Below are 16,593 nucleotides of genomic sequence, written 5' to 3'. Positions count from 1 at the left end.
GTTTGACAGTCTTTTTAATTTATTTAAATCTCTATTGATGTTGCATTGATGGAATGTAAGGTTTTTGTTATTAATCAACTTTGTCATGTACAGAAAATGTTTAACAAACACGCTTGAGTCTTTTATTAGTTGGACTATCTAGGTAACACTCAATTGAGTCAAGTTTTTCTTTAATCATGTTTAAGGTCTTCATATGAGGCAGGACAGGAGTGGGCTCTCCCTGTTCAGTTTTGCCATCTTCATGATCTGCCCCTAACTACGCAGTACCTACAGGACTGTGCCAACGATGGACAGTGGCTTAACTTCCTGCTGTTTGTTCAGATCCACCACTACCCTTTACAACAGGTGCCTTACAGTTAATACAAATTATATGCAGGATTAAAAAGTCAAAATCTTTCTTGTTATGCATAATTTGAGTTGAATACAGGGAAGCTGAGAGACTCCAACATTAGGGATGTCAGTCAGCGTGCGTAAGCGCGCAAGAGAGCCTGTAAATGAAGCCCTCCAAATGTATTTTTATTGCACACCCAATGTTCCTAGTGTAGGATCTGGATCCAGTGTGACCCTGACCAGGACAAGGCAGTTCAGAATATAATATTAGAACTAAATGAACTCAAGTTTTGTCACATTTTGTTTACCGACAAATATTCAAGTTTGAATAAATTTCCGGGGATACTAACAGAACGCGGATCTACATATGTTCTTAAATTCGAACAAATCGTAGAAGTAGCTCACATGCATTGTACAAAAAATAGACACTGCAGTGCACCAGACACCAATATTTACAATTATATACAATATTTTTTAAGTGTGCAAGTGAACTAATAAAATGTGTTAATAAAATAAAGTCTGGTATATTGTATGTGTTTATGTTTGCGGGGAAAATGAGTTGGCCTCACTGGTTTCAATAAATCAGTCCGGGAGCACAATGATCGAAAATGACTGTCCTGTAAAGCTGTCTTGATGGTGAATAATCCTAATTTCGGAAAACCTCAACAAGACAGAGTGTTCACAGTCTAATACAGCTCTGAGACAAGATGGTGACCGTTCAAGTGTGCATGTAGCGTTGTCCTCCCCCCAATGTCTGCCAGCGCGTCGTTTAAACAAGATCAGCTGACCCCACGCTGCGTCACCGGGAATTCCCGCGCAATTAGTTTCACTAGAATGTAAAGCGAAAACCAAAACAACAAACCCGTGTGTTTGTTTTTTTATGCTTGACATTGTATATTTGGGTCAAAGGTGTATAAGACTCACTTTGTCAGACTTACAAACGAATCTAACTTGTGAACATTCTTCTGGAATGTAATTCACTTATAAGTCGGGAACATACTGTATTTTTATTTATTTTTTTCACACTGTATTTTACATTTGCCTAATTGAAAATGGTTCCTTTCGAACAGGTTAAATATCTGGCCGCCAGTTTTAGCCCAGGTTTGTGGGCTCACTTCTTACTGGCCTTCCAGGACCTTCAGCTAATGCACTCTCAACAAGCCCTAGAAGGGCAGAGAGATTTCCTCAGCTCACTGATGAAAGAGGAAAGCTCAAAATGCCCAAAGGATCTGTTCCAGGTCCTGTTCCTTAGTCAAGAGCAGTCGAACCCCTGGCAGTACCTGCTGGTAGAAGCTGTTACACTGCATAGTCCACCGCTTACAGTCCTGGCTGCTTGTCACAAGGTAAGAAAAATGTATTAAAAAATTCCACTGTGCACAGTGGTACACAGTAGTTGTTTTTTTTTGTTTGTTGTTTTTTTACATTTCTGTTTAAAATGCAAATTTGGAGAGTTTGGGATGCACAGAATGGAAATGCAGCTTACCAGTGCATGTTTATCTATTACCTCGTGTCATTATCAGCTGCATGCCTAAGCATACTTGGTGATTTAGAGCTGGATAAGAGCATCTGCCAAATACCTAAATGTAAATGTTCCAACACTAGCTACAGTTTTATGTTAACTTAATTTTCATATATTCAGTGGGTATAGAAATTAATTACTCCCCATTCACGACCCCTTCTGTTTGAGCGGAAATAATACCCTACTATAAATACTTTTTCCTCCATAGGGAGACCCATTTCCAACATCAACTGCACAACACAACTTCCATTTCACTACATTTCACTCCAGAACACGTGTGTCTGGAGCTATGCACCGTTGACAAATGCAAACGCCACATATTAATTCTTTTATTAATTGATTACATTACATCAAGTTTTATTTAAGTTCTTTTAGCCTGATTGACTCATCTTGTGTTAATTTGATTGACAGGATGCTGAGCTAATACAATGCCTTTGTGTTTGGATCTTGACCACTGTTGAAGAAGACATTGCCCAGGAAGCTACCTCCCATATCAATGAACATCCTGGCCACCACACGTGGAACCTTCATGACTTGTCAATTCTATGGAAAATTCTCCTACAAAAGTGCAAGATCGGCCCTCTGATTCGTGGCTTCCAGCTGTTTCAGCGGGTTAGGCACTTTGATATACTGCACACATATTCCCATTAGGTCCTGTAGGGGCCACTGCCATTCAATCTTTCAAATTCTTTTGCTTATTAGATTAAATATATAAGAGCATGATATATAATTTTAGGACAATGTTTCATCTATCGTCTTTGGAATCCCTGGATCACTTATTATGTCTGACTTCACTTTCTTTTTCCTTGTCTAGGAATCTCCCCTGATCCACATGTTGCAAATGTACGAGCTCTGCTATGACTACATAAACTATCAAGGGGCAAAGGAGAAGTTACTGGAGTTCCAGAAATGTCTGCTTAATGTAAGGGCGGAAAAATCTCTGTCTACCTCATTTTATGTTTTTATTCTTTATCTGTCCTCTGGTTATGTAAATTGTTTTCCTTGTCAAGCTTTGGGCAGGCAGACTTTTCAAAGATGTTTTGACATCATGCTGGTCTTGGTCTTTGGTCTCGTGATGCTGGACGAAAGTGCTATCCACCCCCTTCCACATAAATAAGTTCACAGAAACTCACAATTGGCTAATGATTGACATTATGATTTCAGGGTAAAGAAAATATGCCTGCCCTCCGACCTAGAGCATGAGTAATTTTGCTCTCTTGTACGTCCAAACCTTAACTAGACCTCTTAGTCTACTTACTTTTAAATTGAGATTTACGTTTTAATTCTTTTTTTTAATGTCTTGTATTTGTATTTGTTTTATTCCCAGTTTTATGCCATTTCAAAGTCTTTCAAAAAGATTTTTTTTTTATCATTTTAATCTCCAAATTTACTTAGATTTAGCTCTAGTCTCCTTAATTCCTCACATTTGCCACACCTATACAAAGTAGGGAAAGGTTTTGTATAAATTAGCTGTATATGAGGGTAAACCAGGGAACATGCAGTTTAAACACAAATAATTAATTGCACTCAACTCAGTTTTGGTGTCATACAAAAGCTGCAGATCAGACAGAGAGTTTTGTTAAGTATTTGGAGCTGTGGTTTTAAGAGTGCAGGGATATCTTCTCTATAAAAAGCACTTTACATTACAACTTTTGTAAATCTTTAACTTTACATTACATACAATTTTACCTAATGAGTCTAACAATTAAGAATAATTTTTTTTTCTGTGCTTTAAATATTCTTTTCACTGTCTTTCTAGCTGAGAAACAGTGGTAGTGTCCTAGGATTAGAGTGTTTTCCCGTTCAGTGGGTTGAAGCCCAAGCCTCTGTGCTCCTCCTCACCCTGTTGCAGCAATGTGGAACACAGTATGAGTTGTGCAGGCTGCTTCAGCTTCTGGCTGATATGGACCATATGCTTAAATCTAATGGTAAGCATTGTGGAGGCATCATACTTCAAGAACAACTATGTATGGTGCTAAACTGTCCATAGAACAAAAACAAATTAACTTAAATGAAGCAAAATAATTGTTGAATGAATGTTAAGATTTTAACAAGCACGCATGGCTTGTTTTCTGAAGGTCCTGACTTTAAAAAGCTTAGCCGGTTGAGCCAAATCCTGGCTGACACACCAGTGCCTCTGACGCAGTGCCTTCTGGAGAACTATACCACTGAGATCCTGCAGAGGGAGTGCCAGATAATGCTTGAGGAGCTGCAGGGCCTTGACTGCTTCTGTCACGCCAGGAAAGTGGCTGAGCTGGCAGGCTTGCCCATTGACCGGCTGATAATAAACGAGGTGGGAGAATATTCATGTGATTGAATTTCTGTTCTGTATTGATGCGCGTCTAATTGGTTACATATGCAGCAAATTAAAAGTGCTAGTGTTTTTTTCTTTACTTATATTACGTCTACTTAATAAAGTTCATGAAGACTAATACTTCAGTAATTATATTTTAATAGGGTGTTATTCTGGTTGTTTTTTTAATCTTTAAACACTGACATACAGACATGTACAAGTGTCCTTTACCAGTTTCTTTGTATCCCCTCAAAGCTTTTGAGAGATCTGAAGGTGTTAAAGGCGACGCGTCAGTGGGAAAGACAGGAGACTCGTCTGGCCTTCTGGAGGAAATGTCAAGAGCAATTTAAGGCAAACTGCATTGGAGCGGAGTCTGCTTGCCAGTTTTTTCTTTCTCAGACAGAGGTCATATTGTTTTCTGTTGTATTCCAATGTATTGTTTATGAATTTACTTTCTAAATTTGTTTCTATACAAATTTATATTCATAACTTTTTTTCAAGTATGTAACTACATTTCTGTTTATTTATCAAAATGTTTTTTTTTATCCATGATTTTAATGTTTGTTGTTCTGTATTTGTTGTGCAGGATCCTGTGCAGAAAGAGACAGAGCTACTTCAGGTACAAGAGCAATGCCTTCTTCTAGCCTTAGCTGCTCACTGGCTTTGCCAGCACAAGTCCCCTGCACTAGAACGATTAGCAGAGCTGGAGAAGCGCCAGTGGGAATGGCGCATCCGCCGGAAGGTCCTCACCACTGCTCTGGAGCAGCAGAGCCTGTTCACTCCAGCCACTGGACCAGATGCCTTTGATGGCCTCCTCAAAGAATATTCCTTTTCCAAAATGATCATCCTGGATGATCAAGCTTACTTGAACATTGAGGGTCTTCCAATGACCGAGGAAGGTTGTCTGATGGAGGAGAAGGAGCGAAAGGCTCTGTCGACTCTCATCGGTCAGCTGTTGGACGAGGGAAGTGTTCATGAAGCGAGCCGTGTGTGTCGGTACTTTGAGCTTCAGCACAGAGATGTGTGGCTGGTGTTGCAGTGCCGTGGTTTGGCCTGTGGAGAAATTCAGCCGGGTCTCCAGGAGTTTCTCAGCCCTGACCGAGAGCAGAGAAGAAGCTTGCACAGCTGTAAGGATTTTGTGCTTAAACTGGAGGGGGGTCATGTGGAACTAAAATGCAAAACTAGCATCGTTTGTGTGTTGGCCCGGAAAAACCTGCCAGATGTTTCTACACCTAAATTCTGGAGTACAGGCAAAATATTGAAATGTTTTGATCACAAAAATGTGCCATAGTGTGTGTGTGTGTATATACAGTGTATGTATATATATATATATATATATATATATATATATATATATATATATATATATATATATATATATTTCATGTTTACTTCAGGGTAACCTAAAGGTATTTTAGTACAAATTATTTACAAGCTATTCTCTTGCTGTGAGAGATGGGTAAGGAGCCTTGGCAGGATGGTGAGAAAAACAGTAGTAAAAAGATAATCTGCCTATGATGTTTAGCTTTTTAGCTAAGTTTTTGCTAGCTACTTTAGGTTTTTTTTTTGTTTTGTTTTTTTAATAAATGCTTGCTAGTAGAAAATGTAAGAATTGGGACGTATTAAGGGATTTCCCATGCAGATACACACTTATGATAAATTGTACTTGTGTATATTTTTTTAGAGACTGTGTACTGCTCAGTAAGGTGTTGCTGTTCCATGATTGATGCTTTGTTTCTTCTCCCATCAGGCTCCAGCACAGGTAGTCTGTCCTCATTTGTGGTGGTTTCCTCACCTGAAGACCAGGCTCTGTCCCAGCTTCAGCTTTTAGTAGATCAGTGTCGTCACGGCAAGAGCTACTGCAAGCAGGTCCTCAGTCTCTACGAGCTCTCCAAGGTCCAGTGTAATTACTTGTTACTTATACAGAAAAAAAAAAAAGTTTTATTTAGAGGTAAAAAAATAAAATACTTGATGTGATCTTTGCCATCGTATTACCAAAACCAGATTTCCACAATTGTCAGCTGCATAAATTATTGAGAAGATAAATGTATCTTATTCTGTTGTCTGTAGGAGCTGCGTTGTTCCTACAGTGAGATCTCCTCTGAAGAGCCGGAGGCAGTGCTACGGAAGGTTCTCCTGTCTCAGCAGCCTGAGCGCTATAAGAAAGCACAGGCGTTTATTAGCGTGCAGGGATTGCAGCCAGACTCTGTAGCACAGCTCATCACCTCCGCAGTGCTGGATGGACTGCTGGCTGCCTCACAGGACAGAGAGACAGGTAACTAAGAAGAATAGGTCTCTTCTTTATTTTTCAGTTTTTTTAAACACATATTTTTAAGTTGCTTTGGAGTTTCCTTTCAAGTAATGCATAACGAGACAAGCTTGTAGATCAGCTCTTAATATAAATGATTTAGGTCTACATTTAATATAAATCTACAGGGTTGAAAATTCTTTTAAAAATAATAATATTTCAAATTTTGATCTTAAATTGTCAAATTCAATTTCATAATGCAACATTTAAAATCATTTGAGCATTCAGATTTTTGTTGCTGTTTCCCTTTCCTGCTGCTCTTTGCCATGATGTATAATTGAAATAAAAATGCAAAAGATTGCATTGTAATATCAGCTTTATAAGAATGTAATTTAAAAGAGCACACTTTGAGTATTATCCAGTTCACATTTGATATGATGTTTATCACCTGCTAATTTTTTTGCACTAGAGCGCCATATATACAGTCCATCTGAAGGCAAAGAGGCCTTCTTGCAACTGGCTAAACTGTGCGGTGACCCCAACTTGGTGGGCATCAAGTTATTGGACATCATCCCTACTGTCTCCCTGGCAGAACTCGGATGCAGTAAGTTACACGTATCTATATCTCTATAGCTGACACGACAAATAAAAAGCACCAAAACAATGATTTTGATATGCTTGATCTCATTTCAGGACTAATATATATTTTTTTAAATGGTGTATAAAGATATTTAGAAATTAATTCAGGCAAAATTCTCATCTGTGTTTTAAATGTTATTAGAGTGGTAGCATTAAGTCAGACTTTGTGGTATGAGTTATCTGCTATTTCTTCAAGAATACTTGTAGATGTGTAGTACATTTGAACATGATAGGCACAGTTTGGAGTGGTCATAGTCCTACCCTTTGCGTACAACTCAATTTTGCCATATCTGCAGTTACTAATGGTCAACTACAGTACCACCATTGAGTCAACTTTGCATTAACTTTGCATAAATTTTATAAAAAAAAATATATTATTAGCAACAATTTTAGTGGAAAGTAGACTTTTTGGGTAGCTGTGAAGCATTGGTAAGTCCTTCTTTTGCTTTAAATATACCATTTACTCAAGCTGGCCTGGACTACACAAGTTTGTGTAAAAGCTGATTATTGATTAAATTCATCACCTAAACACAGGATTTAAGGGCCAAAAACGATTATAAATGATAAATAATCTATTATGACATCAATTGTGATGTATAATAATAGTAAAAATTTATGAAAAATCTTAATAGAATATATAGTCTTGACATGAATGTTCAGATTTCCGTTATTGGTTGTGCATTTAAATATTTCAGTGGTGTTGTTGGCATTGAACAATATAGTTTTAAATGGGTAATCAAAATGTTGGTAGATTTTTTTAGTCTTGGTAGATTTGGTAGATTTTTAAAATCTTAGATATTTGGGCCTCGCTGTGTACACAGCGTACAAACAAACAAAAAAATTGCGAGTTGCCTAGCTGTCATCATGAAAATGTCACCTTTACACAACACAGGCTGTATTTGCAGCAGCAGCTTTCCAGCCTGTATTTGCAGCCGGTTTGGCATATAGATCACATTTAACATGTAACTAAGACTTTACCTAAATGTTGTATATTTGCACACTGTTTAAATTGAGAGTGTGTGGTGTGTGTGTATTTTTTCGTTATTTATTTATTATTTATTTATTTTGGGTAGCTGTGGAGCTGCTTATCCTGGCACACGACTGCTTCAGTCTTACCTGTAACATGGAGGGCATTGTTAAGGTCTTGCAAGCAGCCAGACACCTCAGTCACACACATCTGGCCCATGGGGAGAGATATGGGCTTCTGGTGAGAAAAATTTCCCTGCTCTCAGTGCTTAATTTGGTGCTGTCATTATTTTAAGTTAAGAACTACAAGAATGTATGATTGCTTGTTTATATTTTACTATTTTTTAACAGTTATTTGTTTTGTAAAAAGCAATAAAGTCAGTTGGGTATGTTGCTTGTCTGTGAAGCATAGGAGACACACAGGAATGCTTTTTAGATGCTTTTTAATTGTACAGTTTAATAGTAATGTGTAATACCAAATAACGCCACAAGGTTGCGCTTCCTTTTTGTTGTGGTGGACAGTGTACAGCAGAAGTTCTTTTGCTACAATGGTGCTCTGATTAGCTACCTCACCTAACTTATTCTCCTTAGTAATGGGCAGTGCAGTGTATGATTGCTACAGTCTACATGTATGTTATGTCATGAAGAACTTGCATTTAATACCTAGATGTGTGCAATACCTATTTCATCGTGTGACCTGTCTGTGAATAATACACAATCCATACACATCACTATCGCTCATCTCGCATCGTCATCCATCTTCTAAATTTGGCCAAACATTTTTCACCAAACCTTTTATTAGGAAGCGTAGACGTGTACTAGCTATTCACATGTCTTTCTTGGAACACTCCAAAATTTTTTGCTCATTAACCATTTTTTTTACCCAGGTCCGATTATTGACCGGTATCGGACGATACAATGAAATGACTTACATCTTCGACCTTCTCAACCAGAACCATCGTTTTGAGATGCTGCTGAGAAAAAAAGTGGAGTCGGTTAAGTGAACTTTTTTTTTCTTTTTCTTCTTCTATTTCTTTTTTTTTAAACTAATCCGTTTGTCTCAGTGTATCTTTCATCTGTGTGAAATGTATGATTCATCTTTGAGTGAGTGTGTGATTTATGTATGTGTTACAGAACACTAGATTAAAGACAGCACTTCTGGATTACATTAAGCGCTGTCTGCCAGGGGACAGCGAGAAATACAACATGGTGGCTCTTTGTTTCAGCATGCGCCGAGAGATCGGAGAGAATCACGAAGGAGCTGCTCGAACACAACTTAAACTTATAGAGTCCCAGCCATGGGGTATGCATGGCCTGTGTTAATGAGATGCACACCAGGGAATATACACACATTAACTTTGTCTGGTTACTGAAATATATTTTATGAAATATTATTGATGAATGTGTGTGTGGGGGGAAGGTTGTTTGTTTGTTTTTCCTTTTGGACAAGTAAGACTATTTTTATTTTGTTTCTTGAAACAGTTGTTACCCCAGAGCTCAAAAGTAGCTTAGAGAAAGTCCTGTTTTTGCTCAAGGATGCTGCAGAAAGTTATTCGAAGGTATTGACTAGTCTGTAAACTTTTTTTAAGGCTTGAGTACTTTTTGCAGATAAAGCTGACTCTCTTTCTCTGTGTGTGTGTGTGGTGCCCCAATAGGACTCCTGCATGCGGCAAGCATTGCGGTGTGTAAAAATGGCTAAACTCATCACTTTGCAGCTTCATTTCCTCAATCATGGGCAGGATCATCGTGTAGTCAACCTCCGGTCATCTGAAATACTCAATGCCATGATGCCACTGCCACGGTGTTATCAGGTCCCCTGTTTATTCATAATTTTTTTTGAGTTGCAAGTATAATCTGATTTTTAGCTCTAGGTCTAGAAATAAGAGTTTCTTCCAAATCAATATGTAAGCACCATATACCTTTTTGCTCGATAACCACGTACAGTACCGATATTGTACTGCCTAGTCAAAAATTTTGTCCTGGTGTCCTGGTAGTACTGGCTTACCAGTTACTGCGATGATGAAAATTCTTCAAAAGCTATTTAACCCTGAATGCTTTTCATTTCTTAAGCAACCATGTCAGAAAAGAAAGAGATCTCTTGAGAGAGAATGGTTCAGGGAGCATGAGGCATCATTTTCACACTTGGTTATCCACCAATGCTCCAACTCTCCCATCATTAATACAAGATGGAAAAATTAGTGCGACTCTGGACAGAAATAAATATTGTGACATGCATTTTAGGCTTATGCAATGCTGTAAACAAAGCAAAAAGGTGGTTTGAAGAAATATTATGTCCAAAGAAATACACTCACCTAAAAGATTATTAGGAACACCATACTAATACAGTGTTTGATCCCCTTTTACCTTCAGAACTGCCTTAATTCTACGTGGCATTGATTCAACAAGGTGCTGAAAGCATTCTTTAGAAATGTTGGCCCATATTGATAGGATAGCATCTTGCAGTTGATGGAGATTTGTGGGATGCACATCCAGGGCACGAAGCTCCTGTTCCACCACATACCAAGGATGCTCTATTGGGTTGAGATCTGGTAACTGTGGGGGCCATTGTAGTACAGTGAACTCATTGTCATGTTCAAGAAACCAATTTGAAATGATTCGAGCTTTGTGACATGGTGCATTATCCTGCTGGAAGTAGCCATCAGAGGATGGGTACATGGTGGTCATAAAGGGATGGACATGGTCAGAAACAATGCTCAGGTAGCTCGTGGCATTTAAACGATGCCCAGTTGGCACTAAGGGGCCTAAAGTGTGCCAAGAAAACATCCCCCACACCATTACACCACCACCACCAGCCTGCACAGTGGTAACAAGGCATGATGGATCCATGTTCTCATTCTGTTTACGCCAAATTCTGACTCTACCTTTTGAATGTTTAACAGAAAACGAGATTCATCAGGCCAGGTAACATTTTTCCAGTCTTCAACTGTCCAATTTTGGTGAGCTCGTGCAAATTGTAGCCTCTTTTTCCTATTTGTAGTGGAGATGAGTGGTACCCGGTGGGGTCTTCTGCTGTTGTAGCCCATCCGCCTCAAGGTTGTGCGTGTTGTGGCTTCACAAATGTTTTGCTGCATACTCTGGTTGTAACAAGTGGTTATTTCAGTCAAACTTGCTCTTCTATCAGCTTGAATCAGTCGGCCCATTCTCCTCTGACCTCTAGCATCAACAAGGCATTTTCGCCCACAGGACTGCCGCATACTGGATGTTTTTTTTTCTTTTTACACCATTCTTTGTAAACCATAGAAATGGTTCTGCGTGAAAATCCCAGTAACTGAGCAGATTGTGAAATACTCAGACCGGCCCACCTGGCACCAACAACCATGCCACGCTCAAAATTGCTTAAATCACCTTTCTTTTCCATTCTGACACTTAGTTTGGAGTTCAGGAGATTGTCTTGACCAGGACCACACCCCTAAATGCATTGAAGCAACTGCCATGTGATTGGTTGATTAGATAATTGCATTAATGAGAAATTAAACAGGTGTTCTTAATAATCCTTTAGGTGAGTGTGTGTTTGACTTTTTTTTGGGCCACATCTAGAAGTGTTCTATTCAACATACCACATGAATTTAGAACAAATTTTTCTATTAGTTAATGATGAAGATGTTGATGTTGGCACTTGCCCATTACACTTACAGTTACATTTAATGTTGCCAAACATCCGTGAGGCAAGTTATCACTTACATTGTAATAGCTTTTCCTTTTAAAGTTCTGTAAGATAAGTATTTTATCAAGAGTCAACAAAAAAGTTGTCAGTCCTGAAAATTCTTCCATGGCAAAAAAGAAACTTATAACTTATTTTTCATTGTTACAAGGCACTGACACTGGAGACTTCTTCCATAACTAATAAATAAACTGCCTACAAGCTTCATCATATACTGTAAATAGTTAGATATTTTTCTTTGTTAAATAAGGATAAAGAATTATGTGGAGCTTTCACTGTGTATGTATGAATTGTTGTCCTAGAAAGTTGCACACATGTTGTAGTATTTCATTTGACAGCCTTTAGCTTTGATTTTGCTGTGCACAATGTGGTGGAAAGTTCATGTGTGAAAATGATTCATTATGCTTCCAGAACCACTTTTTCACAGTTCCTGGAATATGGCCATGCTATTTGAAAAGGAAAAAAAATAATTGTTGTGACAACCTGGTCAGTCAGTCAGTCAGTACATTCAGGTCATCAGCTAATTTTATTTTATTCCACATGAGCTTAGACCTGACCACCTGAAGCAACCCCAGATCATAACACTGCATCCAGAGCACTTCCCTTCTTACCCTTTTGAATAGTGTAAACCAGACCACGTGACCTTTTCCATTGCTCCAAAGACCAATCTTTTTTCTCCTTAGTAAATTCAAGCCGTTCTTCTAATTATTCTCACTAGCAAGTTGTTTTCTTATGAACACAGCTGTTTAGTCCAAATCCTGTAAGTTAGTGTGCTCTTACTTTCACTATTAAACATACCTGTGATATTTTCTTTTAATTTTTTTCTCTCAATGCAAATTCACCCAAAATGTCAGGGGTCAGGGTCTCTCGTGATTTTTCCTCATCACAATTCTTTTGTGATGTTGACAGTTCAGCACTATCCTTCCAGATTTTGATAATGCATTAGAGGGTTCTTTACTTAATTTTAGTACTGTAATTTCAAATCATTTTATATGTTAGCTTTGCTTGATGCAGGCCTATAATTTGACAACTTTTTTTCGGCAGGGCAGTTTATTACCAGTGTACGTTAAAAATGTGAATTGTTCATTTCTGATAACTTGTACTAATTGATTCTGTTATATTTTGTGTCGCTTAGTCATTCATAGTAGCTGAAGCATACGATTATAGTCCTGACTGGGCAGAGATTCTGTATCAGAAGGTGATCCTAAAAGGAGATTTCTCCTACCTAGAAGAGTTTAAGCTTCATAGGCCACTTCCAGCGAGCCTATTTGAAGAAATCTCTAAAAAGTAAGTTTCGTTCAGTTGTATTCTAATTGTAATTCTGGATCTAAAAGCATTCAAACATTTCTTGTCCTTATGGCCTTTTTTTTATTAAGATGAAAGCATACATTTGTATCATTCCCCACAGAATCCTTACTAATTTAACTTTTGTCTCTTTTGTCTCCCCAAGACTCATCGTGAACAAGCCACCGAACACTGTGAGCCAGAACCTGAAGAAGCTACTGCAGTATTGTGAAAATGTCTATACCTGCTACAAACTGGCCTATGATCATAATTTTGTCGATGTGGCCAACACACTTCTGCAGGACTCCAAAACCGGCAGTTACCTTAATGACCGATTAAGCAGTTGACTCTCCCATTGACGCACTTACTGTCAACATTCCTCTGCTTTCACTTAGCATGTAATGCTGTGAACAATTTACTGATTTGACATGGATTTAGTGGCAACCCCACAGGAGCAATATTTTATAACATCTTCAGCAGTATTCTCATCCATAGTATTACTTTTTCAAATTATTCCAGCAATAATTTCAGTGAAATTATGGACCTAATGATATAAATGTTCATATTTAAGAGATTAAATCTAGCTTTGCTAATTTATCAGTTGTTCAATGCTCTGGTCATTATTTCACTAAGGCGATGAAACAGGTTTGTGTTTGACATAAATATCCTGATCGATGTTTAGCTGGGATGCATGTGTTCTACATCTCAGTCCTTCTGTAAATCTCTAGATGCTGTTCTTAATATTTATATTACCAAGCGGTGAAATGCTTTCTGAAAATGCAGCCCAGAGCAGCACTAGGTTATTTATTTTACTTTCATGCCTTGTCAGTATTGATGTAAGTGAAAATGCATTTTATCCTGATATGTGGCACAGTGGCTCAGATTATGATGTAAACATCACAGCTGAAAGCACAAGAACCTATTACAAGCAAAATGATTAAAATAAATGGTGTTAGTTCTATTTTATGGCATACAATATGTTGATTCATGAGAGATATTCATTGTTGAGACAGTTTAGTACATCGCTAAAACTTCTATAGTGGATCACAGTGAGGTAACGTCTGTTTCCCTAAAATAGAAGGAAATAATATATTTTTCAATATTTTAAGGGCAGAAAATTCTCATTTAAAGCAGCATATTAAAATATGATTAAGATTATAAAATTAAAATTAAAAAAATTGATCTATCGTGGCAACAAAAGATACCGACTGCATGTGGTATCTTCAGAAGCTATGTGAAACTGTTATAATTTCTGAATGTGATGAAGCTATATCTTCATGTTTCATATTCTCTTATGAGCTTCATGCATTTGTTGTGTTTTAGCACATATAGTTTGGTAACTTATTTCACAGACAGTTAGCTTGGCTTGTGATGCAACCTAAACTAATATGAAAAGAATGTGAGTTTGAAATGTCTTTCTCTGCATGGCGAGCTCTGATGGGAGTGATCTCGGATCAGCGTGATTTGATTTGAGTGTGGCTCAGCAGAGAGAACGGAGACCCCCGTGGCCTCAAAAGAATTCTTTCATTACAGGGGGCTTTACTGGAATGAATTGAGTGGGTTAGCAGTAGAAATTAACTTGAACTCAGTGCATTAAAAACCCCATGAGCAAAATTACAACTTGCTTGATGATTCGATTCATTAGAATCTGCCTTTGAATGGGTTAAAGTGGCAATATGAGGTACTCTGCCAAAGATAAGACATTTACAGTGCATCCGGAAAGTATTCACAGCATCACTTTTTCCACATTTTGTTATGTCACAGCCTTATTCTAAAATTGATTAAATTAATTTTTTCCCTCAGAATTCTACACACATTACCCCATAATGACAACATGAAAAAAGTTTACTTGAGATTTTTGTATGGTACAGTGGCCAGAGTCTCATCATACCTAATCAATTTTGTTTCTCAGGGTCTGAGGATCCTTCAGTTGCCTTTTGGCAAACTCCAAGCGAGCTGCCATGTGCCTTTTACTACGAAGTGGCTTCCGTCTGGCCACTCTACTATATAGGTCTGATTGGTGGATTGCTGCAGAGATGGTTGTTTTTCTGAAAGGTTCTTCTCTCTCCACAGTGGACCTCTGGAGCTCTGACAAAGTGACCATCAGGTTCTTGGTCAGTTCTCTGACTAATGCTCTTCTCCCCCGATCACTCAGTTTAGATGGCCGGCCAGCTCTAGGAAGAGTCCTGGTGGTTATGAACTTCTTCCACTTACGGATGATGGAGGCCACTGTACTCATTGGGACCTTTAAAGCGGCAGAAATTTTTTTGTAACCTTCCCCAGATTTGTGTCTCGAAACAATCCTGTCTCGGAGGTTTGCAGACAATTCCTTTGACTTCATGCTTGGTTTGTACTCAGACATGAACTGTCAACTGTGACCCCTTATATAGACAGGTGTGTGCCTTTCCAAATCATGTCCAATCAACTAAATTTACCACAGGTGGACTCCAATTAAGCTACAGAAACATCTGAAGGATGATCAGGGGTAACAGGATGCGTCTGAGCTCAATTTTTTCAAATTTATCATTTTTAAGTAAACCTTTTTCATGTTGTCATTATGGGGTGTTGTGTGTATAATTTTGAGGAAAAAAATGAATTTAATAAATTTTAGAATAAGGCTGTAACAAAATGTGGAAAAAGTGATGCACTGTGAATACTTTCCGGATGCACTGTATAGAAGGAGTTTTTACATTTTTACTATTTTCTACAATTTATGATGAGTAAAGATATCAATGAAATGTGATTCAATTTTTAAAAGCATTTATGATTACAGTTCTATGTTTTGGACACTCTTGACCTCTTTTACACCTGCTTTATGAAGGACCTTCAGGTCATACACGTACTTTAACAGCTGCTTAATAAAAAGTACTGTAAGAAAACTACTTAAAAAAAATTCAGATTCTTCCCCAAAATGTTGCCACAAAATTGGAAGCACACATTTCTCTAAAACATTTGTATGCCACAGCATTATAATTTCACTTCACTGGTACGAGGAGGCTGAACCATTTTTGTGTTATGTCAGTGATTTTGTGGAGAAATTAAGGTCTATAAAGACGTGGTTTGTGAAGGTGGAGGTGTCTGCTCTGAGCCCTGTTTGGAAACACACATCTTTTGGGTGAACTGAAACACTGACCCCACACCAGGCAACAAGCCGGACATCAGCACTTCACCTGACCTGTTAAACGGCTTAACCTGGAATGGGCTGTTCAACGAACATATATACAGTACCAGTCAAAAATCTGGATGCACCTAGTATTTGCCCAAAATACTGTTAATTAATGATTGGCCATTAATTAATTAATGCAGGTTTAATGCTTCGGAATACCAAGACATCTTGGTAACAGTTTGGGGATCCCGGGCCTCAACCCCATCAAGGGGGAGACTGAGGATTTTAGGAGACTGAGGATCCCGAGCTAGGTCTTCTCACCCAACATCAGTGCCTGACCTTATAAATGCTCTACAGAATAAATGGGCATGAATTCCCACAGAAACACTCCAAAATCTTGTGGATATCCTTTTAGGAAGAGTTGAAGCTTTTATAGCTTTAAAAGGGGGACCAACTCCATATTGAAGTAGATGTATTTAGGTACAATGTCATTGCAGATTCGGCCAAATGCTTTTGTCCATACAGA

The 16,593-nt window shown here is 38.2% G+C and overlaps 1 protein-coding gene across 1 annotated transcript in view; it reads left to right on the top strand.

The window, feature by feature from the left end:
* Positions 1-13,743, top strand: part of spg11 (SPG11 vesicle trafficking associated, spatacsin) — a 32,835-nt gene extending 19,092 nt beyond the window's left edge. The window contains exons 24-41 of the mRNA XM_053480354.1: positions 186-345; positions 1,401-1,673; positions 2,261-2,461; positions 2,664-2,771; positions 3,609-3,777; positions 3,928-4,142; positions 4,398-4,547; positions 4,729-5,269; positions 5,893-6,038; positions 6,213-6,417; positions 6,860-6,994; positions 8,103-8,236; positions 8,883-8,990; positions 9,130-9,298; positions 9,478-9,554; positions 9,651-9,806; positions 12,813-12,964; positions 13,128-13,743. Of these exons, the coding sequence (XP_053336329.1) occupies positions 186-345; positions 1,401-1,673; positions 2,261-2,461; positions 2,664-2,771; positions 3,609-3,777; positions 3,928-4,142; positions 4,398-4,547; positions 4,729-5,269; positions 5,893-6,038; positions 6,213-6,417; positions 6,860-6,994; positions 8,103-8,236; positions 8,883-8,990; positions 9,130-9,298; positions 9,478-9,554; positions 9,651-9,806; positions 12,813-12,964; positions 13,128-13,308 (3,280 nt within the window). The 3' untranslated portion in view covers positions 13,309-13,743. The remainder of the gene's footprint in view (positions 1-185; positions 346-1,400; positions 1,674-2,260; positions 2,462-2,663; positions 2,772-3,608; positions 3,778-3,927; positions 4,143-4,397; positions 4,548-4,728; positions 5,270-5,892; positions 6,039-6,212; positions 6,418-6,859; positions 6,995-8,102; positions 8,237-8,882; positions 8,991-9,129; positions 9,299-9,477; positions 9,555-9,650; positions 9,807-12,812; positions 12,965-13,127) is intronic.
* Positions 13,744-16,593: the final 2,850 nt, after the last annotated feature.

This window comes from Clarias gariepinus, chromosome 2, assembly GCF_024256425.1.
Source record: "Clarias gariepinus isolate MV-2021 ecotype Netherlands chromosome 2, CGAR_prim_01v2, whole genome shotgun sequence".
Lineage (NCBI taxonomy): Eukaryota > Metazoa > Chordata > Actinopteri > Siluriformes > Clariidae > Clarias > Clarias gariepinus.
This window is presented reverse-complemented; position numbering and strand designations above follow the sequence as displayed.